The sequence below is a fragment of the Oculina patagonica genome, chromosome 4, assembly GCF_052425735.1.
Source record: "Oculina patagonica isolate OP01 chromosome 4, crgOcupat, whole genome shotgun sequence".
Taxonomy (NCBI): domain Eukaryota; kingdom Metazoa; phylum Cnidaria; class Anthozoa; order Scleractinia; family Oculinidae; genus Oculina; species Oculina patagonica.
Window position 1 is genome coordinate 5695874 of NC_135761.1, and position 26163 is coordinate 5722036.

General features: G+C 40.4%; 1 protein-coding gene and 1 non-coding gene across 6 annotated transcripts; one reads left to right on the forward strand and one right to left on the reverse strand.

The window, feature by feature from the left end:
* Nucleotides 1-95: 95 nt before the first annotated feature.
* LOC144651186 (uncharacterized) lies at nucleotides 96-26136 on the reverse strand. Of its 5 annotated transcripts, XR_013570266.1 has the most exons (12): nucleotides 25912-26136; nucleotides 21262-24619; nucleotides 20752-20868; nucleotides 20341-20523; nucleotides 19505-19659; nucleotides 18196-18352; nucleotides 5977-6049; nucleotides 5576-5631; nucleotides 5063-5188; nucleotides 4501-4566; nucleotides 3230-4382; nucleotides 96-1221 (listed from the first exon to the last, which is right to left on the reverse strand). XR_013570266.1 is itself a non-coding variant. In XM_078511086.1 (11 exons), exons 1-11 carry the CDS (start codon nucleotides 26061-26063, stop codon nucleotides 4152-4154), a joined length of 4674 nt encoding a protein of 1557 aa, XP_078367212.1. In that variant the 5' UTR covers nucleotides 26064-26136; the 3' UTR covers nucleotides 1659-4151. The 5 variants fall into 5 exon arrangements, 3 of the variants coding, with proteins under 3 accessions (XP_078367212.1, XP_078367211.1, XP_078367214.1); XM_078511086.1 differs by lacking the exon at nucleotides 96-1221 and having other exon boundaries at nucleotides 1659-4382; XM_078511085.1 differs by lacking the exons at nucleotides 96-1221; nucleotides 3230-4382; nucleotides 4501-4566; ... (1 more) ...; nucleotides 5576-5631; nucleotides 5977-6049 and adding exons at nucleotides 15294-16103; nucleotides 16911-16976; nucleotides 17204-17329; nucleotides 17476-17531; nucleotides 17964-18036.
* Trnas-aga (transfer RNA serine (anticodon AGA)) lies at nucleotides 16437-16509 on the forward strand. Its single transcript has one exon. It is a non-coding gene; the product is annotated as a tRNA-Ser (tRNA).
* Nucleotides 26137-26163: the final 27 nt, after the last annotated feature.

Sequence of the window (26163 nt, forward strand, 5' to 3'; positions counted from 1 at the left end):
AGAAAAAGCCTGGACATGACATAAAGATGTATCTGATGCACTGCACCTCGGTTTCGTATTTTCATTTTTACGATGTTGGGGAAGGGTGCCAATGATAAAAAAAATATGGCTCGGTTCTGTAGCCGTCAAATTTATAGCATCTCAAAATATGCTATGGGTCCGCTCCGGGCGCTCCCGCCAAACAACCGGCGGAAATCACCTGCGTTCGCAGGAACTTCAAACACTGAACAGGAGAACCACGATTAACAAACCGATGAGCTGAGAGGTGCCGGATCTGTAGCAAAGATCTAGATCAGTACAGGAACTTGAATAAGTCTACCTTTAATTTTCATATTTCTTTCTTTTCGTCTTGCCTTGGTGAACAAGAGCCGAACAACCCGGATACTTTCGCAGGCTAACTGTCATTTAATTGAGCTCCTTCTCCAAACGGCCTCCAGCACATAATTGTCAATTCAAATAAAACAATACATTGTCTAACGCAAACTTTTAAAGCCAAAGAACAGAAAGAAGGTGATTATCGTTGGGCGTAATCGTGTGTGTGTTGGTGTATGTCCTTCTCAGTGGTTTAAAATTTCAAACAAATTAATAAAAATATATCGCTATCATCCAAACAGCGGCTGAAAAAAAAATACTGCGAACCTTTGCCTTCTGTAATTTATTTACATCTTTCTTTCTGAACCTTTGTTGTGTAAATAAAAATAGATACATCATAATATAATTGATCGAAAAGGGTATCACCGGTGATAAAAAAATTATCTGTCCAGTAAGCGAAAGAGGTCGACCTTATCTTCACGCATTTACGTTTTATAAGAGCGCATTCATGACATCACAAGGCACACTCTTTTTGTTTTATAAGAATCTAGTTTATAAGAATATCGAGGCTGAAATTTGCGAATTTTTAAGAATATTTTAAGAATAAACCCGAGGCTGAGATTTTGATAAACCTTATCAAAATCTCAGCCTCGGGTTTATACTATATTTTGAAAATATAGTTTTTAGTTGAAAAAAATCAGGTATTTTCATTTCCGTCACTTTATCTCTGTGAGGAATGCTTTGTTTAAAGCCAAAACGGTCAGGCTGCAACGCCCGGGGGGGGGGGGGGTACTCCCATAAATGTCGGGTAGGGGTGTGCCGTCAAGGTTCTTAAACCCTGACCCTATTTAAGGATAAAGAAAGCGAAAATTGATACCCTTTTTAAGGCCCAAACCCGAATCAAAAGCCCTCTGGGCTTAGTGTCTTGTGACTCTTTTCAGAGTTTAATTTATTTGAAAATAGACCGCTTTTCACGTCTATTTATTGCTTGTAAAGATATCGAAAATTAAAAAGCGTGCATCTAACATAAAGAAACATTTAGACTCCTCACCCCTAAAATTTAAACTAAAACTAAAGCTACTTTTGTCGCTCGATAAAAGTTGTGACATTCACAACACGATATACGAAATTTTTGATTCACTTGTCAATTCAGAAACCTTTGTCGTGAATGCTTGCGCTGAACTTCACGATTTCACAGCTAAAGATAAAAACAAAGGTTTATTCCAACTACAAAAGGTTCTCACGCAAAAGGCTTAAAATCCAACTAAAAAATATATATAAGATTTGGGACCTGAAAGACAACACCGAATTTTCGATCAAGTGGGCCATTGTCACGAGAGCAAGCGTTTACAGGGGAAACCCGTCACGCTGCAATTTGTGTCTGACGGAGAAGCTCTGCATACTATCAGCTGACAGATCCACCTTCTTGAACAAAAGATCTGAGCTTGTTACCAAGTGCAGGCACGAAAACAAGTACTACACGGCCAATCAGAGACAGGATCGTTCCAACCGTCCTCCATGAACGTAGTTTAAATTGTATTTCACCACATCTAACGACACAGTCTGATGATCGCTTCGTGCGTGAAACTCTGAGTAACTGTCCATGAAGTTTCTATCTTTAATTATTGTATAAGTTTACATGCTTAAAGTTTTGAAATCGATGCCTTAATAGTATCCATTCCGATTACTATCACGGTAATTAAGCGCGACTTGTTTCCGACACCTTATCAAAAGCGATTTTTCCAAGCAGCCGAAAGTAGGCTTGACTTAAATTCAAAGTACACTCCAGCATGTAGCCGTTGAACAGTTATAGGACTCCGATAACAGCACAAAAAGAATACAGACACACACAGATTCATAAGCATTTATCTGTCACAGATAATTCTTAAATATCTTAAAAAGGTCAACAAAGTCACAGATTCTCCTTTGTTGTTTTGTGTCTGTGACTGATAAGAACGTTTTCAGCCTCACGTTTCAATAAACTCACGCACACTACCAAGCTAAGTTTCATGGTTGACCTTTCGCGTGTGTCTTCGAGTAATACTCAAATTGAAGACACACAAGGAAAATAATGTCCACGGGATCAGTTGTTTTGAACTAGTTTAATCAGCACAAATTCTAACTTGCCTAAGCTAGCTAGTCAACTGAAGTAAAGGCACACATGTGGTTCGACTACTACGGATTACATCTTTGAAATAGGATCTAATCAAAAATGGAAACGGCAAAAAAAGGTTTTCCTGACATATTGTCGGTCGACATACCTACAGTTCTGTAAGGCGCAATCCTGTTTAAGACATTCTTTTCCCCTATTGCTGTGCCAAAATCATAAAACACATTGTTCTCACGAAACGGTAGCTATTATCAGATTGACTAATATGACTAGAATGGTGGGAATCTCGTGTGATTGCTTTTATTACTAAGAAAAACAAACAAAAAGCTTAAAAATAAACGCAACTGTCAGTGTAAACAGCATCCGCAGACCTCTCAAGTCTCACGATTTTGTCTTGAGACTCACGGTTTTCACTTCAATCTCACGACGAGAAACAGAAATCTCACGAAAAAACAGAGTAACAAGTCATTTGATTAGCGCCTGGTTTAAGGACTCTTTTAGTTATTTTTGTCCGTCAGTTGATCAATCTCTCGGTTTTTACTGAAATCTCCAGATTTTTTTACCTCAATCTCTAGATTTCCAGTGCTTTGAGGTTGAGAAGTCTGCATCTGTTTTGTTTAAATCTGATGATCGCATTTTTCGGCATTTACTAAAAAAAGAAAACTTTTGACATGGCGGGAAAAATATTGACATGGCGGGAAAATTCCGCGGCCTCAGAAAGCAAATACGCATGGAATGCACCTTGTCCCCTGTAGTATTATCTTGTGTCGTCATGACTACGTCATGACGTCACAAGACAAAAATGACACCCTATTTAAGGAGAGGAGAAGCGTTCCGTGACGACCCAAATAACGGCTAACCGCGCACGGCAAGACACAAATATTTATAAAATCGCTTTTCTAATACCTGAACTGGAAATTCAGTTTTCAGATATCTTTTTTTTCGTTTAGCTGGGCGTTTATTTTAGCTAATAGGATTTAGGTACCCTATCTAAGGATCACAGCGGGAACACATTGCCAAAAGGAGCGAAAATGATACCCTATTTAAGGACCGAGAACCTCAAAAACCCTACCCTATCGGGCTGCAACAAAAAGCAATGGTAGATGTGCACAATGTAACACGATACAGATCTGGACACCAAACACTTGTAATTGATTACCCAATACTTGCTAAAACGGAAATGACAAACGGTTTTTTTTAAAAAATATTCATTAAAAAAAGTCGAGCTCACATAGCGCGAAGCGCGAAAGCTAGTAAGCTCACAAAGCGCGAAGCACCAGTGTCTACTACCATCGAACCGGAAACGAGAAGCGAACATCAGAACATCAGGGAGCAAGCACCAAGCTCCTCGCCATTTTTTCCACTCCCCGTTCTTCGCGCAAATTCCGTTTATCTTAACTAATCGAATGCTTTGAACAGGCTATTTGGAAGAATTCTAATTGTCTTTGGATCTCCATTTTCTACATACTATATATCATGATCAGTGTGGCTGCCACTTATCCCTTCCGCCGAACTTCTTAGATTTTAATTCTTTTTAGCGGCTTAGATTTTAATTCTAGATGTCCATACGTCTACGTCATCGCTTGCGTAAGCTCTTTCCACCAAATGATATCCTTAGCGACAATCCGAGTCCATTTGAGGCATATTCCCTTTCCCGCTGCTAAATCGTCATTTATAAGCATGCACGTAAGCAGCGTTGGCTAATTGAGTCTAGACAAGAGAAAGCCTATCAGGAACTTGAAATAACAAGGCCTTCTTCCACGAGAGAACCAACCAAAGACCCCACAGGCGGAGGCGCAGCTCCGGGCTGGTCATCAGGGTCCATCCAAATAAGATTACACTTGTTTTGCTCCACAAAGCGGTCCAAAAGTTTCGTAGTCAACGATTCTTTTTGGTGACGGGGGTTCACTACAATGCATTCGACATTCTCAGATAGACTGACTGGTCCGTGAATTTGTACCTGCGTATAACAACAAAAATAATAAATTCGAACTCAGCTTAGTCATGTTCTACCAGCCACACATTACTTTTGTGTGTTTCAAGCTGTCATTATGAAAAAAAAAATGCACACGTGTCACCTCTTTGTAGTGCGAGATACAATCTGATCGGTGAAATGGAACCTTCACAGTGGCTACGTCCATAATCTAAGAAGAAGGTGGAAAACAATATATAATATCTTAGCCAAGCCCCAACGAATTCCTCGGAAAGCGTTAGAAAGCCACAAAGTCGGAGTCAGTGGAGATTTTGGGAGTGGGGAGGTGGGGGCGCCGAGAGGACACACGAAACCCCTTTTTGTGTCGACAAGGCTAACTTCATTCCGGCCACCAATCTGAGCAAGGAAAGTTGCAGCCTGTTGCGGGTTCCTGTAGCCATATCTAAGGAGCACTGTTCTACATTGCTCCTGGAAGGGATGCTATTTTATCGCAGATAACCGCGGATACCCAAGGGAGCATTCTGTTAGACTGCCTTGTCATTTAGACCTGGGTTGAGAGTCACTTTGAGAGTAAAGCGTCTTATTTCTCCGAGTTCAACGCAGAAACCATAAGGCCACTGCACCTTTCACAATACAGCTAAGCGATGGTATTGAAGGTGGTTTCATGAGGCGCACGTGCTATTATTAACGTTGCATATATTATTTACCGCGGTTATCTCCTGGTCTGTGTAGGCAAACAGAACGTTTTCGTAATGTTCACAACAAGAAAGCTTCACTGCCTCTCCTGAAGTGTCCATTGAGGCGAACGTGGTGCGAAGACGGACTTTCTTCAGCTGAAAATATAGCAAACAGATAAACAAACAAACAAATAAATTAAAAAAATTAACAAATAAAAATGACACATCAAAGTGTGGAGAAGAGCAACAAGAAGGGTGCGATTCCGACATTTCCTTTTCAAGTTTACTTTATCTTTAGATATTAGGTCTTTAAGGTCTTTTCAGATTCCTTTTATTAACTATGTTTAGTGAAGCCTGCTCTCACTCGCAGCCATTTTCTTGGTATAACCCGAGAGTTATTGAGTCGCCAAGATAAACATAGGGCTCTCAGGTATCGCAACCATGTTTCCTTCCAAATTGAGTTTTCTTGTTTTATCAGGTTCTTTTTTCAGTTTTAATTTTCGACTTCCCTCTGTTACATAAAATTGAAATGAAAGCCCTCACCTGCAAAAAGGAATCACCGTATTGGCTACATTTTTTGACACCACGAGGATCACCAACTAGAAAAAATAATAGATACAAAAGGGTCAACGTACATTCAGTATAACATTAATTTGGTGTTAAAAATATCTTAAGATCATTCTATAGTATTGCATTGCACATCCTTACTGGGCGTAATTTCACGCGTGCTAAGCGCGCACACACTAATTATTTATAAAAAAATTTGCGGGTTTTTCTTTTTGGCTAGGGCAGGCCAAGGGGGTAAATTGTCATCTTCTCATGGACGAATATGGTGCATGGTCTATCGTTTTTCTATAGTTTTGAATTGAGAAATAACGTTTTTTCTTAAAATAAATAGTTAGATACTAGGGGTATTTGATTTGAACTGTAATGGGAGTACTAACCTATGTTTAACACACCGTACTTGACACGCTCCGAAGGACTGCTGCTGTTGTACGCATTGTTAAAAATTCGATCCTAAGAAACGTAGAAAAGCGAATTAAAAAGAAAGCGCTCTGATTTGCGTCAAGATCTGAAACACAACTCTTTACATTAAGTAGTGTGGCCATGCAAGAAAATGTGTCCTCAGTATCTTTACTAGTGTTTCGCCAGTTAACTCTAAAACGCACTTGCAAAACCATACTACGACCGTAATAAAAACAAAGCGTAAAAAAAAGCAAAACAAAAGAAAAAAAATCGTCATTTTTGACGTGTTTCTTTATTTTTTACAGTTTTTAAAACAAAACTGTACGGTTTGTTTAATAATAGATCTATTAGCAGCCATTTTGTCTTAATTTTGTATTAATTTCTGTTATTTTCTGACTTTCTAAGTAGTTAGTGAATTCAAAGATGGCGGATCAACGATGGCAGCCAAAATGACGCCATATGACGTCACAGCCAATGAAAATTAATCATCTCGTAGAGTAAGCTACTGGCTCTCTACTTAGTGCAAAATGGTTTCGCTGCGCATTAAAAGAACGAAAACCTTAAGGGGGAGGGGTCCATCCACTCCTTTGTACCGCGGTTGGGGTATGAAATTGCATGTACTTCCGAGGGTTAAAGAACTCACCTCCCAGGACTTCCTAGCCACCATGTCCGTGGAGCCACCAAGTTCACCAGTTCCAGTCTCAAAGCGGTTTCGATAGTGCGTGTCTTCAACTAGGAATTTTAACACTTTATCGAGATTAATGTGGATGATGATAGGTGAGGCACTGCGAACCCATTGCAGAGTTCTGCAAAATGCAAGAGAAAAAGAGCCGTGATAAATATGTTTATAGATAGGGGTCACTGCAGCATGAAGCGACCAGAAAAGACCATGACGAATGCCATTATCGTCCCCATATCGTTCCCATTTTGCGAGCGTGCGGCATGGAAAAACACCAATGGAAAACACCTAATGCAAAAGAACTTATCCGTCGCATAGCACGAAAAGGGGTTTTGGCTGATGACTTACTTTTTGAAGTATTTGTCACAGCTGCCAGACTATAAACATTCACTGCAAAAAGTACGGAAGCAATCTTGCAAGTCAAACGATATATAACATTTTAATTTGCTTACATCCGCTATCACAAGAAAACTCCACCGTGTATGTATTACATACCTTTTCAAGTCACTCTCACTGTAACCCAGGCGCTGAACTCGTGCATGTAAGTCAGAGGCAACACTCTTGGAGTCCTGGGCTGAGCATGTGATGACGTATTGCAAAGCCGCTCGTTGTGTTTCATTCAAGATGGCGACTGATGAGAATGCACTTAACTGAAATCAACAAGAACAACTTTTAAAATTATCAGGTATTTTTTTTTAAATATAATACAAGGATGCCGTGAACTTTGTATCTAACTGCAATCAGTTTGAAGCAGTTTTGTGAGATTTTTTAGAAATTGGGTAGCTGTAGTCACGAGATGACATATTGTTGTTACCAAGACCTTTTGGCTAACTCTTTATGAGTTAGAACTTAGCTGAAACGTCGACTTGGTCATAACAACACAAAAAGTCAACACAAACATTAACTTTCATCGATTATGAGATTATGAGATTAGACAATGGTAAAGCTGCGCTTTTTGGCTGGAAACTCTGAGCATAAACGATGAGAAAAGTGGAGGTCGGAGTAACGTTCAAATATAATGAGTTCTAAACGGGAAAGATGGACTATCTCTAGAGTTATGGTAGAATTCCAGGAAAGACTTTTCGTAAGGTTACCGAGCTATTTGATCTCCAGAAAATTAAAAAAGGCTTTTTTAGAATATTACAATCTTTCTGGATTTGTATTTTCTGCCTGTTGTTAAACTTACGTCGTGCACGGAGGGCAAGAAACCTTGAAATCTTTCTCTTGGTCCCGACATGTCTCCATCACAACTCTGTGAGTGATGGATCAGTTTACTGACAGGAAAGTCCTTAAAACAGTACAAACATCTTTCAAGTACTTCTTCTGTCTCTGATTGGCTGTTCGCTGTGACCTCATCTAGTGCGTCCTCCTATAATAGAACAATTGCAAAGGATTGTACTCAGAGGAGAATTTTGTAATTAGCAGGAAGAAGAAGCTTTCTTCCAAAAGTGCTGTACCAATAAAAAGTCAAACAAAATGGAACACCAATATTGCCCCAGAGAAACGCGGCACTGACGTGGATTGGAGAACCGCTTATACTTTGGCTGCCAGGTGTACAAAAAGCACAATGCTCATTAATTTTCAATATAGATTTCTGCATAGAATACTTCCTACTAATTCGTTTTTAACAAAAATTGGAATTAAGGAAGATCCAAACTGCTCTTTCTGTAGAAATTGTGTTGAAGACCTGATCCATCTTTTTTGGCAATGTGAAATCATTAAACTTTTTTGGTGTAATTTAACTGAAATACTTCAAAAGTCTCAGTTAATACCTCCAAACTATCCCAAAGACATAACAATATTTCTGGGACTCAAGTCTGACACTTCAAATTTTTCTCCTCAACTAAACTTTTGTTTTTTATTAGCAAGACACTACATTTGGTGCTGTAGATGTAATGACAAAATTCCACATGTAAAAACGTTTCTTGTAGTCCTTCAATCACAATTTAATATTGAAACCCATAAACCCAATTCCAATCTGAAGAAATGGGAACCTTTACTCTCTCTCCTAGGCTCAAATTAATTCATTTAATTTAGATGAAAAAATCGCTTTATTCCTTCATATTATTCCCAACACCCCAAGACGTTGAGGCTATCGTTCTTTTTTTGCACTGCCCAACAAAATTTCTGAGTTATACTTTAAGATTAATTGCAAAATATTTCAATATACATATATTTATCTTTTCGTTATATTTCAAATCATTAAGTAAGCAACATTAATATAATTGAAACTGTAAGCTATTTTAACTGTAAGCAATTGTAAGCTTTGTTGTATTGTAAGATTTTTTCGTATTGTGAGCAAGTTAGTATTTATAGTTAAGTGATAAGTGTTGTAAATAACGTCAATATTGTAAGTAACGCTAGTAAATTACGTTAGTATTGTAGCGGTTGTAAGTAAAATTGTAAGTAATGTCAGTATTGCAATAATTTTGTTGGATATTTGATAACTGCACTATGATCTCAAGGTTTTCGATAATGATGGAAAATTGGAAATGCCTTCAAAAAAGCTTTAAGTGATGACGTCTGCCACTAATTAAGCTAGAAGGAAGATTTGGGGGCATTAACCCACTGAAATAACTAGTGCTTCTTCTCTTCAGTGATAGATAATAGAATCTACAGATTGTAGCCTATTACAGGTTTTAAGAGATAGGTATTGTAATAGTTAAGTGAACTGTCCAATAAAACAACACTACGACTTGGCCATTACAAAATACGTTTAAAGGGGTTCTCTTCTCCGGAAGAAGACACGGAGACTCCTTGGAACAAGGTAACTAGACGGCTGCTCCTTATAAAATACCTTGTAAATTCAAAAAAACGAACCTGTGCGTCTTTCCATCTTCATCGGCTAAGAAACTCACTTCGAGAAACGACACAAATTAAAAGGACTGTATTTACGTAAAAATTTAACAAGAAGTGTTTATTTTGCTATGAACAGCAACTGACCCACCTGGCAGATAAATCTCTGATCACATTTCTGTGCGTGGTTGACAAGCTCGTTCAAGGGGAAGGTCCTTAGACAGTAACAACACCGCTCAAATTCATTTGCATCTGACGAACTCTACAGAAAATTCAGAAGAATGTGGTCAGATTTGAAACGGTTGGTCGGGCAAGCCTAAATTTATTGTCCAAGTCAGGGGAAATCAAGGATTTTTAAGAGCCAATTAACAATAGACCGTTGTTCCAGTTGATGATTTTTCACAAGAAAACTAAGTTATTCACTGGATGGTGATTTAACCTTTGTATAGCGTTATTCAACTTTATTAAACAGCCAGTCCTGGCCAAAAGGATTTGCAGTTCTAAACCATAAGATCTTCCCAAGCTACCGAGTGAGATCATCATCATCATCATCATCACTTTGTTTACCCTCAGATTTGAAGAGTAGCTTATACAGCTAATATGTCCGAGCATTTCACAGTAAGCACAGTACAAGGGGCAAAGACCAGACTACAACACCGGGAACTCCATGCCCTACTCTTTACGATGAGTGTGAGGGTTCGTTTACGTCCCCTGCTGACCATAACACTGAAGATGCAGGAGACGGGGCCTACGGTTTATCGTCCTTATCCGAGAAGACTAGAATATCTAACCACTTGCAGATGTTATTGCAAAGGCAGCATATTCTCCTCAGTTATTTTAAGACCCTGAGTGTTGGTCCAGTCTGGTACTCGAACCCGAGACCTCCCGCACTGTAGTCCGTCGCTCTACCAACTGAGCTAACCGGTCGGCGGTTGATGGCACGAAGGCGGGAGGCCTCGTGACACTAAAAACTGTTTTTGTTTTGGCATCAGAGATCTATTATTAGGCAAGTCGCGATTCGCCTATTCTTCCAATTCCCTTTTACGTGTCAGGTCGTCCCATGTTTTGAGTCTAAGCTCGTTCTTCTGTAAACTTTCGTCCGAGCACCTCATTGCTCGAGGCGACTATAGATCGGCTCAGCGTTAGCAAATTTACATCAAAATTTGCATGAACACCTTACCTGATCAAGACCTGTACAGTTGCAGGCGTGTTCCACAAGTACACTCACGGCAAACATTTTTAAGCAGTACATGCATTGTTCTTGACAGTCATGATATGAATCCAACGAGGATACCGTTCTCTCAGTAAGGCTATCTCTCTCAGGTTCATTTTCTTCTAATGTACTACTTAATTCTTCGCTGCTACTTTTTTCTAAGTGTTTTGGATAATGTTCTCTCATGACTTCTACTGGTAAAACAATTCCACAAAAGTGGCATTCCATCAAGTCATTGTCGTTATCATCATCATCATCATCACTCTTATCAGAGATATCACTGCTTCCTTCAATATTAATATTGTCAAAGCTTTCAACTTCTTCAACAGTCTCTAGGAGATCAGTAGCATCTTCCCGTGGGGGGACTTCATCTGAAGCTGTACTGAGTGGTTCTTCTAGCTTACATTCGGTAGCATGATTTAACAACTCAAACAAGGGAAACTCTTGTCGGCATTTCGGGCACAGCTCCGTCTCTCGTATTGGAGCATGTTCGGCATTATCATCTTCATTGTCATTATTGATACTGCCATCATCAACAAAATTTTCAACGTCTTCAGCAGCACCATTAGCAGTCGGAAGATCGCTAATATCTTCCCGTGAGGACTCTACATCTGAACGTGTACTGGGTTGTGTTTCTTGTTTACATTCCGTAGCGTGAGTTAACAACTCCAACAAGGGAAACTCTTGCCGACACTTGGGGCACAACTCTCTATCACTGGCTGAAGTTTCTCTCATGCAGTCAGAGGCCCCTACCTCGTGTAAGAATGGAGAATCATCCTCTTGCGAGATCTCTACAGCTTTGACTGAAGAACGATTCTCGCATAAAGTAACATGTTCCACAAGTTGCAGTACGTCGAAAAATGTTCCACAGTAAGGACATGCTTCGTACATGTTGTCTACATCATCTGATTCTAGATATGTGCCATCACGAGTAGTACTTAGAGATTCTGGAATCTTCTCGCATGTTTCATCCTGTATTCTTTCTGGATCGCCATCAGTCCCATCGGACTCACTTGCCCCACTACAAAGTTAACGATATCAAAGTTTGGAGCACATACAAAAGTTATGCACCTATCAATGGTTTGCTCCAGGATGGGGGGGGGGGGGCAACCCCAGGGGAATTTGAAATTTTTTTGGAATCCAGAGTTGAATTCCCCACCCCTGGGCACCTAGTGAATGTCAAATTTCACATATCTCCTCTTAAATTTCTAACCCAGCAGACCATTTTAGATGTCAAAATCCCTACCCTGGGAGAACTTACGATGTCAAATTCCCGTGGGTTGCCCCCCCCCCCCCCATCTTGGGACAAACGATTGATAGGTGCATTATGAATGCCTCTTTTGATATACCCATTGAACTACGACTAGCCTGATTGCCAAAAAAACTACAATATGGTTGAATTTCTGGCAAACGAAAATTATTGCGTGATGTTTAAGCTAATTAACTCTTCAAGCTCCTTATTGACCCTAGTTATGGCACACAATTTCAAGGAGCTGGACGGTCGTAAAGAGCATTATACTAACAAGGTTTTAAAATAGCTCACAGTATTCACAAAAAGGTGAGAGATGAACTACTCTGCCCCAATGCTTGGAGGTCACATTAAAAACGTCAAATCCTATCCAACACAAACATTGTAATAATCATGCAAAATATTCAACCGTTACAGCCCACTTCTGCTTGCGAAATCGAAGAAATCGCTTAGACTGATGACCTGATCGAAACAGTATAGAAAATGTTCTGCATAGGCACCATCGTTTGCTCTTGGTTCTTATAAAGGACAATATTCCAAGTATTCATTTCGCCCGCATTCACTTTCATGATGAAATTCTTAAGCCTCCTGTGCAGACGTTCTTTGGGCTCTTGGGGGAACGCGTGACGAGCTGAAAGAACGTCTGCGTGCGTATCATAATTAACGTTTCAAGGTGGGCTGTAAAAGGAAGTTAATTCGATATAAAATTTACAAGGAAATTTTAACAACCTGCAACACAAGTTCCTTTTAACAATTATTATGAGTTAGCAGTTTATACTAATGCATTACGTTAACCTACGTACGTACCTAAGCTCCATTTAAATTTGACTGTTCTTCAGTATCAATTGTACTCAGAATCCCTCTCATAAGTCAATTTGCTACACACGAGATCACTCAGATCAGGAGCATAGTATACACACATAAGGTGACATAAATGGGCTTGCAACTGTTTAACCTCAAACGATGAAGAACAAGGAGGAAAGTGTTTACAAAAAGGCGGAAGTGAAGTGCGCATATTAAAATCGCTTGTGTTCGGTGTAACTCACCAGTCTTTTTCAAGGCTAAACTCGCATGCTGCTTGATCAGGATTTCCACAACAATTATTAGACCTATGATCGAGCGACGAATTTTGATAAAGAATTGATTTAAGTCGTATTGGTTAAGACAAATGGTGGAGAAACCTTCGACACATAAACTGGTCAAGGACTGGGTTTTAATTTGACTGTCACGCCACAGGCAGACAATTCGATGTGGCCGTGTGACGTCACGTTACGCTCTTTGATTTCAGAAAGGTATTTACCTGGGTATTAACTGTATAAATTTGTAACGGCTCATCTCGGCTTGATTTAGGGCCTGATTACATGAGCCGGGCTGGCTCGGTTTGCTGAGATCTCAGCACGTCTGTTAAACGCAACAAAAATCAACTTCGCGATTACATGACAACCGGGCCAGCCCGGTTAGCCGAGATCCCGGTATCGCGATGCCGGGATCTCGGCTAGCCGGGCTGAAAATTTTCCATGTAATCGTGTTCACCGGGCAGCCCGGCTAAGCGGGCCAGCATTAAATTTCTCTTCCGAGCACAATTTCCGACGAAAAAAATCAATTCTACTCCTTCTAAATAGGATGTACGGGTAACATAACCCATTCAGCTGCATAAGTGCAAAAAATTAACCACCAAATTGCCTGAAAAAGGTGATCAAGATCATTCGTGCTCTGATCATTCATGCTAAAACCGGGCTGAAAGTCATCCCGGTAAACCGGGCCAGCCCGGCTAACCGGGCTCATGTAATACCGAGCTGAAAGTCATCTCGGCAAACCGAGCCAGCCCGGCTCATGTAATCAGGCCCTTAAGGGATCGGGAGAAATGCCGGAAGAAATGCACCATAAATACTGCATTCTTCATCTTTTGATCCACAAATTGTAATATATTGTAAGTCAGTTTATTAAAGTTCGCTTAGCCTACGTCGTTTGCGTGGTTTTGGTTGATTTGATGTGGTTTTGCGACGGTTAATTTTTCGTTCGCCATGAACTGTTCTTTCCCCTCCCCTTCACCCACACTCTTTATTCAGCCTCAATCCTACTCTCTGGGACGCTTTTTAAATCTCTCCCCAAGCCTCTCGAGTTCGAATCAAACATGGCGCTCGCCCGATCAAAAATGCGCGCTAAAATACGCCTGCGTTGCAGGCTAAAGTACCTATTTTACCCTCAGCTCAAGTAGTGTGACAATAGAGAGACTTTCGTTTACAACTTATACGACGTGGTATACTGGAAGGACGACAGCGATTCGACCGCGGTCAAACGACAGAAATATGCAAAAAATAAGAAAAGTACTGCAAAGATAAGGTTTTAATTTTCACAGTTCAAAGTTCGATACATAACCGGTATCCTAAGGGTTTACTAAGTTTTTTGGAGCTTTACTAAAAAAGTTCTACGTGTTTGAAAATAGCGATATGAGGACTTGTCGGCGCCATTTTCAAAGCATTTTGGTTTGGATGCGAAACATTTAAAAAGTAAAAAAACTCGTTTACCTGAGGAAATGGGATTATGCTTACACTCAGCAACTATTTTTATCTATCCTTGCTCATCCTAACACTTCAATATGAACAATAAACACGCCGAAATGGAAAGAAAAGCTGCCTGAGACGTTTGACCGCGGTGAAGACAGCGATAAGGCAGAGAGTAGCATGCACTTCTGTTATGAATGGTCAGAGAATAGTAAGCGTCATCCTCGGAGACCCAGGGGCAGTTAGTGGGGGCGACGGGCAGCTTATCGGGACAACGGGATTTTCGGGCGAAAGTTTACAACATAGAGCGTAACTTTCGCCCGAAAATCCCGTTGTCCCGATAAGCTGCCCGTCGCCCCCACTAACTGCGCCCCTGGGTCTCCGAGGATGAGTAAGCGTAAGTCTTTGGGAAAGGTTAGCCTTTATTGGGGTCTTTTGCACGCGTGAACCGAATAGTCACTCTCGTTTGAAACTGTTTCCCGTCACACTGATAACTAGAACTATAGCATTGTCAGCCAATCACTGTAATGACACATGCTACAGCCATGCACTGTCACGTGATTTAGCATGTGCATTTTGACGAGTGTGAGCGGCCATGTTGTCTTCAGTTGTGTTACAGTCAACTCTCCCTAAAACGGACACCTTTGGGACCGGCTCCAACTGTCCGTCTTAGAGAGGTGTCTGTCTTATAAGGAGTTTAGTTACAGTAAAATGACTGAAAAACGCGGCAGGGACTGGACCTGAAAACCAGATGCACGTCTTATAGAGGTGTCCGGTAAGAGAGGGTTGACTGTAGCTAAATAAATTTCACAAACATCGGCTGCATTAAATAAAAAAAAAATCAAACGACAACAAAACGCAAACCGTTTATCGTGTGATAAAAATATCGCACTAAATAAAGAGCTGATCTGAGCTTACTTTCAAGTTCTAAAACTAAACCTTGTAAAATTCCAAGACTGATCAATATAATACATTAATTATCATATCAAAACAGTGTCAAACAGGAGGCTGAGAAAATTTTTTCAACAATTTCACTACCAGGTCGAATTTACTACGAACGTGCGCGAGTAGATCGTGCAAATACTCTAAATTGGCTTGAAATAAAAGTTAGATTCTGAATCAAAAGAACAGCCAATATAAAGCCCGTTTGCCCGAAGGACAGTCACCGAAATATTTAGAATAGTGGTTCAATAGTTTTCTTCAACTTTCAGCGAGCTTGGGATAAATGATAGAAAAATTGTCTAGTTTCAAATTTGGTGACAGTACAGTCGACGAGAGTCACCAAGAGCGCATGAGAACTTTAGTCTGTTTCACCTAATCCTCAATCAGTAGGAAAGGGAAATGAAACATTTTTAACTAAAAACTAAAAAATGTTAATATGGGTGCTTCTTTCTACTCCTTGAGTGCCCTCTGCTTCGACCTCGTCCTGTCGTATGAGGTCTAGAGAAAGCATCCGACAAAGACCTCAAATGGTCCACGGCACCAAACGGACGAAAAGGTGCCGCTCCAGCCATGTCATCAGGGTCCATCCAAATAAGGTTACACTTGTTTTGCTCCACAAAGCGGTCCAAAAGTTTCGTGGTCTTCGGGTCTCGTTGGTGACGTGGGTTTACAACAATGCATTCAACATTCTCGGACAGACTGACTGGTCCATGTATTTGAACCTGTGGAAAAGATATAAACATTAACAATGAAATCGGTCCTATCATAACGCCACAGAACTTTCGTTAACTTATTTTAGAAGTGGTGTAGTGAGTCTTCTGAAGAAATACAGCATGATAAATTTTTGCATAAAATAGAAACTAGGAAAAATTCGAGCTCCAGATGGGAATTGAACCCACGACCCTCCCTTGGTGGTTGGATGGTTGCATCTCAGGTATGCTTTAATGTCACTGCACGATGCAGTTATGAGTCTATGTGCCTGTCCTGATTTGACTATGTGACTGCGTGATGCGGTTCTAGTCAAGACCCACATCTCATCCTTGCTCACCATAGAGTCTCCAGTAGCTCAGTGGTTAGAGTATCCGTCTAGATCACGGAGGATCGTGGGTTCAAATCCCATCTGGAGCTCGCATTTTTTTCCGAGTTTCAATCTAATGCAAAAAATTTATCATACTGTGTAGTGTTAACGGAATATGTAAACACAAGTTCGGTATCAACTTTGTGTTGATGGGGTTATTAACCTGTTAACCGCCGTTGTAAATCTAAATAGCTAATTATGGATGTGTAATGGGCAAAATGCTGCCTGTTTAGATCTAAAACGACAATTAATGTTTAGAAAAGAGCAACTACTGAAATGCGTTGAATAAACAGCAGCTGGTTCCTGGCTAAACTAGTACCCAGAATTCCTTCAGCAACTTGGATCTGTCCCATGCAGAGTGGGATCTGGGAATGAGATTAGCATTCTGGACAATAAAACGTTCTTATTATGATTTGAAACTGATCATGAATAAACTATGTGCATGTATCACCTCTTTGTAGTGCGAGATGCAATCTGATCGATGAAATGGAACTTTCCCATTGGCTACGTCCATAATCTAAAATAATCGGGAGAAAAAGGTAAAACTAATTAGTTAATTAATATCAGTTCAGAAAGCAAGGTCCTGTGAACGAGTTATGGTGACGACATCACGAGTAAGCGTGAAGGGGAAGCCTGGGCACTAGATTAAATAAAACAACTACTGACGGCTAAATTGAGTGCGGTCTATTTTTTATGACACACATAAGAATATTCAATATTCTTAATGAATATTGCATTATTTACCGCGGTTATCTCCTGGTCTGTGTAGGCAAACAGAACGTTTTGGTAATGTTCACAACAAGAAAGCTTCACTCCCGCTCCTGATGTGTCCATAGAGGCGAACGTGGTACGAAGACGGACTTTCTTGAGCTGAGAAAAAAAAAACAAGCAGAAAAGCTAAAATAAATAAATAATCAAACAAACAAATAATCCAAAAAGTAACGAGGGGGAAATTCGATCATTAAGCATCTTTGCACCGAAAATGCAGTTGTTGACGTGAAATGCAGAGTACCAACCTGTAAAAAGGAATCGCCGTAATGGATACAGCTCCTCACACCACGGGGATCACCAACTAAGAGAAAAGAAATAAAACAGGGTAACAAAAGGATAAGTACGTACACGCAGGATTTTGGAATAAGCCTGATTCTCGTTTCCCTAGGATGTAATAGGAGGGATGTAGGGGAGGAGGAAGGGGGTGGTAATGGAAGTAGGGAGAGTGGCAGGAGGGGAGGCAGCGAGGGAAGGAGGGGGGAGGAAGGTAGGAAGAGAAGGAGAGAGGGTGGGAGGCAGGGACGGAGGAAGAAAACGTAGCAAGGGAGGGAGGGAAGGAGAACTGAAGGAAGTGGGAGAGAAAGAGAGGGACGTCGAGGGGCACATGAACGGTGTCATAATCGACGTCCCTCTTAAGGATTGATAAAAGGGATACCTAAGGTACTAATCTGATCCAAAAGTTTAGCGGGGACTTGGTTTGTACGCAATTTTTTTAATGCACCGAAGTACTTACCTATATTTAGCACACCGTACTTGACACGCTCCGAAGGACTGCTGCTGTGGTACGCATTGTTAAAAATGCGATCCTAAAAACCGTTGAAATGCGAAACAAAAACGCAGTGATTTGGTGAAGATCAAACGCACAGACTTAACGCATGTATAGTAGCTGACCCGTAAGAGAATTATGCATAGGAATAAGCTCGTTTGGTTCGCACATTTTATCAGTTTGATTATGTTTTGCTCACCTCCCAGGATTTCCTAGCTACCTTGTCCGTGGAGCCACCGCTAGTTCCAGTCTCAAAGCGGTTTCGATAGTGCGTGTCTTCGACTAGGAATTTTAACACTTTATCGAGATTGATGTGGATGATGATAGGCGAGGCACTGCGAATCCATTGCAGAGTTCTGTGAAGTAAAATAGAAATGAGAAAAAGAATTTAGTACAAGGAGTGACTTTCTAGTGGTAAAATGGAAAGACCTGATTCTTGGGTAACGCCAATTTTCACTGCAATACCTACTCTCTTAGCAATCATAAAAGCTAGGAATTAAAAACTAGCTCATGTATGAGTCTGGACATCGTTGGAGATTAGTGAAGACAAAAACTTGGAATCGATCACTAGACAAAAGTCTCAGGATAGCTGACTCTACAACTATGCTGTAAAGTTTATGTTCTATCTGTAATATTTGTTTGTGCTGTGCTAAATACCATGACACGATTTTACTAATTTTTGGAGTGGAAAAAAAAAAAATAAGAATTCCTGTTCACCAACAATAAAATGGAAGGTGTTGGACGTACAAGAACAATAAAAAGTAATCGATTGTTCCCGTAGGCGCCTTTGAACGCAAGCATACTGTCGCGTTATAAGTCGTGTTTTACTATTGTTCTTGTTGTTGTCTTTGTTGTTGTTGTTGTTGTTGTTGCTGTTGCTGCTGCTGCTAATGTTGTCGCTTACTTAAGTACCGTATTTATTCGATTAAGCGCCCAACCTCGAATAAGCGCCCACCTTATAGGCAGGAAAAGTTAATAAGCGCCCAGCCTCGAATAAGCGCCCACCCCCTATACCCCTTCAAAAAATACTGAAGTGCACAAGAGAAGTACTTTAATTAATATTGAAATTGAGATTGAAATTGACTAAGTACTACTAAGAAACTTCCCCGAAGACCGAGTTTTCTTAGTATTTTACAGAAACTTTCAATAAACAGTTAAAATTCTGCTTTGGCACATCTTCACGTGTTACTGTTATTCATTGCTTTGTTGTAAAATAAACTTACTACTTGCGAGAAATGGTGAAAATTTAATAAGCGCCCAGCCTCGAATAAGCGTCCACCTCGAATAAGCGCCCACTCTCAAGGTCCAAAAATTTAATAAGCGCCCAGGGCGCTTAATTGAATAAATACGGTATTTGAGAAACACACGAATAAGTTTTTTCTTAGTCCAATTTAGCCCTTTTTCGAAAGAGAAAAGAAAAGAAAAGCGACTAAGCCTTTGTTCGGGCAAAAAAATCTTGGCAAAAATAACGTCATATCAATAGGGTGGTCTAAAGCCATTGTACATACCTTTTCAAGTCATTCTCACTGTAACCCAGGCGCTGAACTCGTGCAAGTAATTTCGAGGCAACACTCTTGGAGTCCTGGGCTGAGCGTGTGATGACATATTGTAAAGCCGCTCGTTGTGTGTCATTCAAGATGGCGACTGATGAGATAGCACTTAACTGAAAACAGAAGTTCAGATTTGTAAAAGTAATACAAGGGGCTGATTTCAATAATCCAAACGTTTTCAGAAATTTGTCTTCGAAATCAAACTGCTTGGTTACTTAACGGAAAACCCGGAGGACCACCAGAATGAAACGCTCCAAGCTTTCTAGAAGGCAACCGTGCGGTTTTTGTCGACAATGTGAACACTTTGCGCTACCTCGTTTGGTTGGTCAGCGGAATTTTGAAAAAAATGACATTTACTCTTCACCATCATTTAATGGTAGCTCCAATCGGAATTTTCGGCAATAGGAAAGCATCCCAGTAGCATAATAATCACCTTGCGCCGTGCGACTGCAAAAAATTAGCTCTTCCAGTAAATTACATTGTATAGATCGTCTTTAATAGTTTTTAATATATTTTAATGTAAATAGCTTTTAATATTTTTTAACTCTTGTAATATATATAGTTTTTATTCATTTACACGTAATTCAGTCTAAGGACTGCCAAGTGTAAAAGTTTTTTAATAATAAACGATATTTCTTCTTCTTCTCTTATTTGTCTTTGTCGTTCACTACTAAAATGAGCTTCCTAGGGCAAAGTGGAAACGACTCATGATAATAACAAAAAGTACATATATTTTCTTTGAACTTGAATCCAAGAATGGGTAATGATTTAGATTCAATTTTATACTAACGTACGTCGTGAACGGAAGGTAAGAAGCCTTGGAATCTCTCTCGTGGTCCTGACATGTCTCCATCGCATTTCTGTGAGTGACGAATCAGTTTACTGACAGGAAAGTCCTTAAAACAATACATACATCTCTCCAGCACTTCTCCTGTCGATGATTGGCTGTTTGCTATGGCGTCATCTTGTGAATCCTCCTATAACAGAAGGTTACAATTCTACTCAGAGGGGAGTCCTACGGCATTTTTTTCGCAGGTTATTTAAGATTCAACAAGTTTAATTTATAAACAGATAAACGAACGGTCATCACCAAGCATCCCGAAAACCCTAGCCTGGGTAGCTGGTGGGCTTTTCACACAGTTAAGAATGACTTTCAGGGCAAAAATTCAGGTAAGGTGTTTGGAAAATGATAGTAAATAACACACCTGACTGCTAGAGATTGTTTTCTGTTCACAACTCTGTGCGTGGTTGATAAGTTCATTCAAGGGAAATGTCTGTAAACAGTAACAACACTGCTCCAGTTCATTGGCATCCGCGGAAGTCTGCGGAAAAAGAAAATGCTGGAATTTAAGACTTTTTAATGGTTAACAAAGTTGTTAGTAACTTATCTGTTCGGCCTAAAATACGAAAACAGTTCTCGTTTTAATCCACTCGTTAGAGTGATTTCCTTATCTCAGAAATTCAAAAATCAAAATAATTACAAACAGAGCCAATAAATGCAAGGGAAAAAGGTAGTCATTTTCCCGCGCTTTTCAGGGGCTACGCACGACCTTGCACGTGACTTTAGCGTGCTCCTGTATATAAATGAGGCTGTTATCCCAATAACTTCTATCCCAGTGTTAGTCTGCGAATACAGCTTTGAGGGTGGCTGTACTCGGTGACAACTCGGCATAAGCACCATTCACGTTACTATTTCGTATAATTAAATAGCTTACCTCATTACGGCCTTCACAATTGCAGGCGTGTTCTACAAGCACACTTACAGCAAACATTTTGAAGCAGTACATGCACTGTTCCTCACAGTCATGATATGAATCTAGCGAAGACGTTGTTCTTTTTAATAAAACTTTAGATTCACCCGCTTTTTTTTCGTCGTGGTCATTAGCAGAAGCAGCATCATGAAATCTAGCCACTTTGTTCTTTGACGATGTCGATGATTTTACAGAATCGCTTGTTTTTGTTGAGCTGACTGGACGCTTCGCATTCTTGTCATCTTTAATTGTTATTCTACTGCTCAGGTTGTCTATATGAGTAGCATGCCCGGGTAAATCTTCAGGGTTACTGTCTTTTAATTTCCTTAATCCTTCGATGCATTCCTTTTCTAAGTAATGTTTCTCACATTTGGGGTAATGATGACTCATGATATGTACTGGTAATCTAATTCCACAAAAGTGGCAGTCGCTAAAGACAATTGAACTTTCTGTTGGTGGATTAGATAAAGTAACCTCCTCGTAACCTGTCGTTTTTGCCGACTCTGCAGTTTTGTTGACGTCTGAAAGTTCACTAATGCAATTTGATGCATGTTCAACCAAAAGAGACAGATGAAAGAGCTTACGACAATTCGGGCAAAATTCAAATTCATCACTACCGACGTCAGCTTCAGAATTTACCGCGGCATCGACACATTCAACATCACTACGTTCTCTTTCGCTGTAACTCGATTTGTCATCTTCATCGTCTAATTCTTCTTCACTATCCTTATAATCCTCACTATTCTCATCTGAGATGCTGCTTTTGTCAGAGTTGCGGTCGTCGTCATGGTAACCGTCACTACAAGTGACGTCATCATCTTCAGTATGTCCTCTACTGGAATCGTCATCATCATCATCATTTTCATCATCTTCTACTTCATCTTCTTCATCCGCAAGATCATCACCGTCTTTGTCATCTTCAACATGGTCGGAAAGACTGCCACTATCAACTGTTCCGGTGATTCGCTCATGTTCATCACTACATGTATCATCTCTCGGGCACACATGATCATTTAGTTTGTTTTCCTTCCGATCAAGGTTATCACAACTATCACAAACATCATCACCAGTACCATCTTTGACTTCACTTTCACTATCGACAATGCTTTTAACGTCTTCATCAGCATCATTAGCCTCTATAAGATCATTATCATCTTCCAACGGAGACTCTACATCTGAACCTGTACTGACAGGTTCTTCTTGCTTACAGTCGGTGGCGTGATTTAATAACTCGAACAAGGGAAACTCTCGGCGGCATTTGGGGCACAACTCTCTATCGCTCACTGAAGGATCTTCAACAGTATCAGAGCCCCCTACTTCTGGTGAGAATGGGGAATCGTCCTCCAGCGAGACTTCTTCAGCTTTGTTCCTAGAAAGGTCCTTGCAGAGAGTAACATGTTCCACAAGTTCCAGAACCTCGAAATATTTTCCACAGTAAGGACATGCTTCATGCATGCTGTCTACATTATCTGAGTCTGTAGAAGGAACTGCACTCAACTTGGAACATTCGGTAGCATGTTGAATGAGTTCTGACAGTGGAAGTACCGTTGAACAGAATGTGCATCTTTCTTTAGACTCTTCTCTCTCAAGAGTAGGCTCACCCTCAAGTAGTGAAGCGGATCCGGCATCTTCATTACCAGAACACAGCACTAGATTGTACTGTTCACTCTCAAGAGTAGGCTCACCCTCATGTAGTGAGGTAGATACAGCATCTCCATTACCAGAACACAGCAATAGCTCATGCTGTTCTCTCTCAAGAGTAGGTTTACCCTCATGTAGTGAGGTGGATCCGGCATCTTCATTACCAGAGCACAGCACTAGATTGTACTGTTCACTCTCAAGAGTAGGCTCACCTTCATGTAGTGAAGTAGATCCGGCATCTTCATTACCAGAACACAGCAATAGCTCATGCTGTTCTCTCTCAAGAGTAGGTTTACCCTCATGTAGTGAGGTGGATCCGGCATCTTCATTACCAGAACACAGCAACATCTCATGTTGTTCCGTCCTTAAACTGGAAATGTTTGTCACTGTGTTCCCCTCGATTTTGCCTGCGGACTCGCAATTTGTAACATGTTCCTCCGGCGTTGAACTGGATTTTTTTGTCACTGCGTCCTCCATTTTACATGTACCTGCAGACTCGCAACTTGTAACAGTGGATGTGCTTATAATTTCTGAATTCGCACTCTTTCCTAAAAGATGGCATGTAGTACTTGGCAATGTAGTGGGAGTTTCTGGAATCTTCTCGCACGTTTCATCCTGTTTTCTGGCTGGATTGCCATCGCCACTGTTAACCTCTCTAATCGCATCTTGCTCCCTTTCCTCACTGCAAACGCTGATCTCATTTTCATTGCCATTAGTTATCAATTCCTCCGGACTCTGAATGCTAGGATAACTTTCCTCTCTGAATAAGCCATTTCCAAGTGGAGCTGATGATAAAGAAACATGATCTTGACTTTTAGCCTCTAGACTCTGACCTTCACAAACTGCTTCATGCAAAGACAAGGTCACACGTGGGATCCACTTCTCACAATGAACACACTTATCATAGTGAACACCATCTTCAGGTGTATCAAAGCCACTTGCTTGTTCAAATTCATTGCTTTTAGGTATGTCTTTTTCTTTTGGAGAATCTTGCTTCCTATCACTTTTGAGAACTTCAGATAACTCTGGTCGACTTCTCGTAGATGAAGAGGTGACGGGCGTAGATGAGACGTTAGTGTGAGTTATGCTTTGATCTTCAACGAATCGTGTTGTTTCAACATTATCAGGGGTAGTACTAGTTTCTGCGGTGCGATTCGAGTCCTTTAAAGAAGAGCTTCCTTTCCCAGAAACACTAACACCAGCATAATAAGTTGGGTCTTCTAACCTTTCTGTGAACTGTTCAGCCTTTTTAACAGGGCTTCCGATCAAAGGATCATGATTATTAATGCTCTCCTCGATTTGCACCTTAAATCTTACTTTTTTAGGACTAATACATTGCCCATCAGATTCAATCCTCCTTTTTACATGTATGCTAGTGTTTGTGTTATTGTCTTTTATAACATTTTCTGCTTGACATTCAAGCATACTTGCATTGTCTTCATGTGAGGGCTGTTCTGGTTTGTTAAACTTTGTAATTCCTGGATATGGAGATGAACAATACTTATAGGCAATGACCTCAGGGCTTGCTGCCGTTGAACGAGTCAGAAAAATTATGTCACCATCCTTCAGTAAAGTGGGCTTCCCTGGGTCAAGTTTTGTTGTTTCTCTGCTGTTTTTAGAAGATATCCATGTTCCATTTGAGCTGTGGTCTGATATCAGCACTTGGCCTTTTGATCCCGTACTACATCAAAAGACAAAATGACACCTGTTAATCCTACACTTGCAGAGCCCCCAGATTATAAGAGAGGCTTTACATAAATTCAGTTCATTTTATATGTTTGATAGGAAGGGGTTATAATTCTTTGCCCTTATAATACTCCCTGAGGTTTCTGTTAAAAGCCCCGCATAGCAGGGGCATCCGAATCAACTTTCAGGAAAAAAACCGGACAAAAATCTTGATTTCGTTGCAGAAGTTGAAAAATCTATTTCTTTCATTTATTGTCCATATATAGTTATGAGGTAGGAAAGAAACCTGATGTAGTTTGTTTCCGCCAAAAACCTATTAATTTTCGTGGTCAGAGACACAAATTTGACAAATTTCAACCCTGAAATTAGCCATTATGAACACACCTACCGGAAGACTTATAATATCGGGATGTGATCTGGAAACGATTTATTGACGACTTCTTTTCAATTGATGTTGGACACAAGAAGAGACAAAATAGAAGAATTTCTTCTAAAAGTGCAAACAGCTTTCACCCTAGGATATCATGGCTGAAATCTCAGAAACAGAAACTACTTCCTTGCAGACGATAGTGTACAAAAGTGGCAGATTCCAAGTACAAGAAGTCTATTTTTATCGTGTGAACAAATAAACTACAAACCCAGGTGTCACGAAAGGCTTTATCAAGGGAGAAGCGTGGAGACTGTACTTCTTAGAACGGATTCCTCAGAACGAACATTTTGAGAAAAAACGTTTAGTCCTTTATGTTAAATCCCGGCTGCCTTCCCTGCTTCAGGTGATCGCGTGCTGTTAAATCACCGCTCCACAGCCCCGGTCTACTGACATTTTGTTAAATCCACCGCCCACCGGGGCCAATGCGCCGTTAAAAGTGCGTTAAATCCCGGCTTTGGACGCATTAAATCCCCGCTAAGTCCCGGGGTCGGGTGGCCGGGGTTTCAATTGACTGATGCATAAAGTCACATCTCTCAAATTTCATCAGTAGGATCATTAGCTATCATTGACCTAATATCTTAAGTTTATAATTCGCAGACATTCAATTTTACGAAAGTTGTTTGTCTTCAAACTCTCTGATCGGGGAATTCCTATACAAACTCTGTATTTCTCGATAATGTTTCGGCTGACGTTTGCCCCATTTTCAAAATGGCGGATTTTACCGCGAAAAGATCTAATAATTTTATGGTGGCAAACAATCGGCAGCATGCAAGTTACATATCCACAAATAATAATCGTTCTGTTGATTGGCCAAATAATAACTAACAAAAAGCCGTAAAACAAGTTCGTAAGCTTACCTCGAGCTGGGATCATCCTTGCTGGAAATGTCTGAAATGTTGAAACTGCAATGTACTTTACTGACATGACTGTCCGTCAAAATGATGTTACAGAGTGGAGATCGGCCGATCTTGAACGAACCTGTTACACGTAGATCATAATATTTATCCATGTTCACTCAACATCACGGGAAAGAACAAGAAAATCCTCAGGGATAAAGAAGTGAAACGGATATTTTGGAAGGAAGGAAGATTTGTATTGTCCAGCGGATT

What these genes read in the sequence shown, in the direction of transcription:
- LOC144651186 (XM_078511085.1), bottom strand. Translation starts at nt 26,063, where the DNA reads ATGGATAAATATTATGATCTACGTGTAACAGGTTCGTTCAAGATCGGC. An exon ending in AAACAATCTCTAGCAGTCAG is followed by an intron (nt 20,524 to 20,751) that starts GTGTGTTATTTA and finishes CTTCTGTTATAG; the next exon opens with GAGGATTCACAAGATGACGC. An exon ending in GCATCTCGCACTACAAAGAG is followed by an intron (nt 16,104 to 16,910) that starts GTGATACATGCA and finishes TCTTTTCCACAG; the next exon opens with GTTCAAATACATGGACCAGT.